We start from the raw sequence: 1,901 nt of genomic DNA on the forward strand, positions 1-1,901 counted from the left end.
CTGAATGTTTGGGGAATCCAGAAAGTATAGATACATTCCTGTGCTCATATCCATATTGTTGTAATACGCGTTCCTTTTATGAAATGGTGGGGTGGGGAGGCGCCAAATGATTACATACTTTTGAGGAAGGCGTAGTAACATCGAGTTTGGAAACCACTGGTATGGATTATCAAAATTCATCCATTGACATTTTCTTTTACTAAGTTTTCATAAATTTGCTGATATTCGCTGCAACAATTTGTTAAATTTTGTCTAAATTAGAATGTTTTGATCAATGTCAATTCAAGAGTTTTATAAAATTGACAACGTTATTTATTTATATTTTAATAAATTCCACCTAAATAATTTAATTTTTCTTTAGAGTCATATTTAATTCTCAATTTGCCAATCCCTGGTATAGAAGAATTCTTTTATTTGTATCCAAATATTGCGATGATTTGAAATCGAAACCGTTTGAATTTCAATGTTTCTATTCACTTAAGAATTGTCTTTAAAAAAAAGTACTATGTATAGTCTCCATTTCGTTATTTTTTCCGTTTTCTTTTTTAATCTCTTTTTACAAAGAATACTTGTCAGAGAACTTCCCGCCAAACGGCATTGGTTCGTTACGCTCTGCCTTCCGTGTACATGCTTTCCTTTTGTGATAGTTTATTGTAATATATGTGATATTTTAAATCGAATTTCTACTGCGTTTACAAAGAAGAGAGCGATGGGTGTAAGTAGACACCACGGTAAATAATTGCCGTCGTAAGCGTTATGAACCGTCCTCTGCTTCAACAAATTCGGCAACTAACCTACAAAAATTATGTTACCTTTTTATTTATTTTTTTTGTAGAGGAAAAGTACTAAGGGTAAAGAAAAGCGTTTGGCGAGGAAAGAGGAACAGTTGCGATTGTCAGCCTCGAAGACTGTCGTCGACAAGGCCAATTCGTTGAAAGATCCTCTGGAGCCCTTTGTTGCTTTCCAGAAGTACAACAACAATGGACTGCAATGTGATCTGTACATCAAAAAGGTATCTGAGTTGGATACATCCACCACCGACTGGGCCTTTGGACTGACAAAGAAAAACATGCAGCACAAGTAATCCTACTGTTACATCAACAAATTCTACTTATTATTAACTGTTGCATTTTAGATATGAGAATTGCTCATGGGGTTGGAGTGATGGTAAAAAGAGAGAGGAATTATTGGATGATACTGCTTGGTACCTTGTGGCGTTGTCCCATGATGGGCATCCCATTGGTTTCTCGCATTTTCGATTCGATATTGACGAGGGTATCGAAGTTCTCTATTGGTGATTACTTCGCATTATTTCAGCTAAATGATCGATACTCAATGATAATCTTTCAGTTACGAATTGCAATTGGAGAATGTGATTCACCGAAGGGGTCTCGGAAAGTTCATGATGCAAATTCTGGAATTAATCGCGTTCACCAACAACATGCGCAAAGTCGTTTTAACAGTATTAAAGAACAATTCACACTCGAACTTCTTTAAAGCTATAAAGTAACTATTTACGCAATTGCAAATGGTTAGAAAAATGGACTAATAATGATGATGATGTTGCAGTTATCGTTTGGACGAATCGTCACCTATGGATGACGAGGACGATGTTTTTCCTTACGAGATCTTGAGCAAAATTAACAAAAAACTGGCGTTGACTAATCCTTTGCCGGTGCACGATAAACCGCACCACGGACATAGTCATCATCAACATCAATGCTGTCCCGGACATCACTAAGACTGAACGCGGATATGACTATAAGTTACATTTAAGGAAGGAACCGTGCAAATTAGTCACGAGTTTCTTTCCTTCTTTTTTTAATTGTATTTTGTGATTATAATTTTTTTATAAATATAAAGATTACTTGATTTTTTATCAGAAATAATTCTATTCGTTT

The 1,901-nt window shown here is 35.5% G+C and overlaps 1 protein-coding gene across 1 annotated transcript; it reads left to right on the forward strand.

Moving 5' to 3' along the window:
* The first annotated feature begins 590 nt into the window (after positions 1–590).
* LOC108566624 (N-alpha-acetyltransferase 40) lies at positions 591–1,834 on the forward strand. The gene is made up of 5 exons (XM_017926612.1): positions 591–715; positions 836–1,080; positions 1,136–1,294; positions 1,351–1,506; positions 1,570–1,834. Exons 1-5 carry the CDS (start codon positions 710–712, stop codon positions 1,739–1,741), a joined length of 738 nt encoding a protein of 245 aa, XP_017782101.1. The 5' UTR covers positions 591–709; the 3' UTR covers positions 1,742–1,834.
* Positions 1,835–1,901: the final 67 nt, after the last annotated feature.

Source organism: Nicrophorus vespilloides, unplaced genomic scaffold (genome assembly GCF_001412225.1).
Source record: "Nicrophorus vespilloides isolate i.1.1-1 unplaced genomic scaffold, Nicve_v1.0, whole genome shotgun sequence".
NCBI classification, from domain to species: Eukaryota; Metazoa; Arthropoda; class Insecta; order Coleoptera; family Silphidae; genus Nicrophorus; species Nicrophorus vespilloides.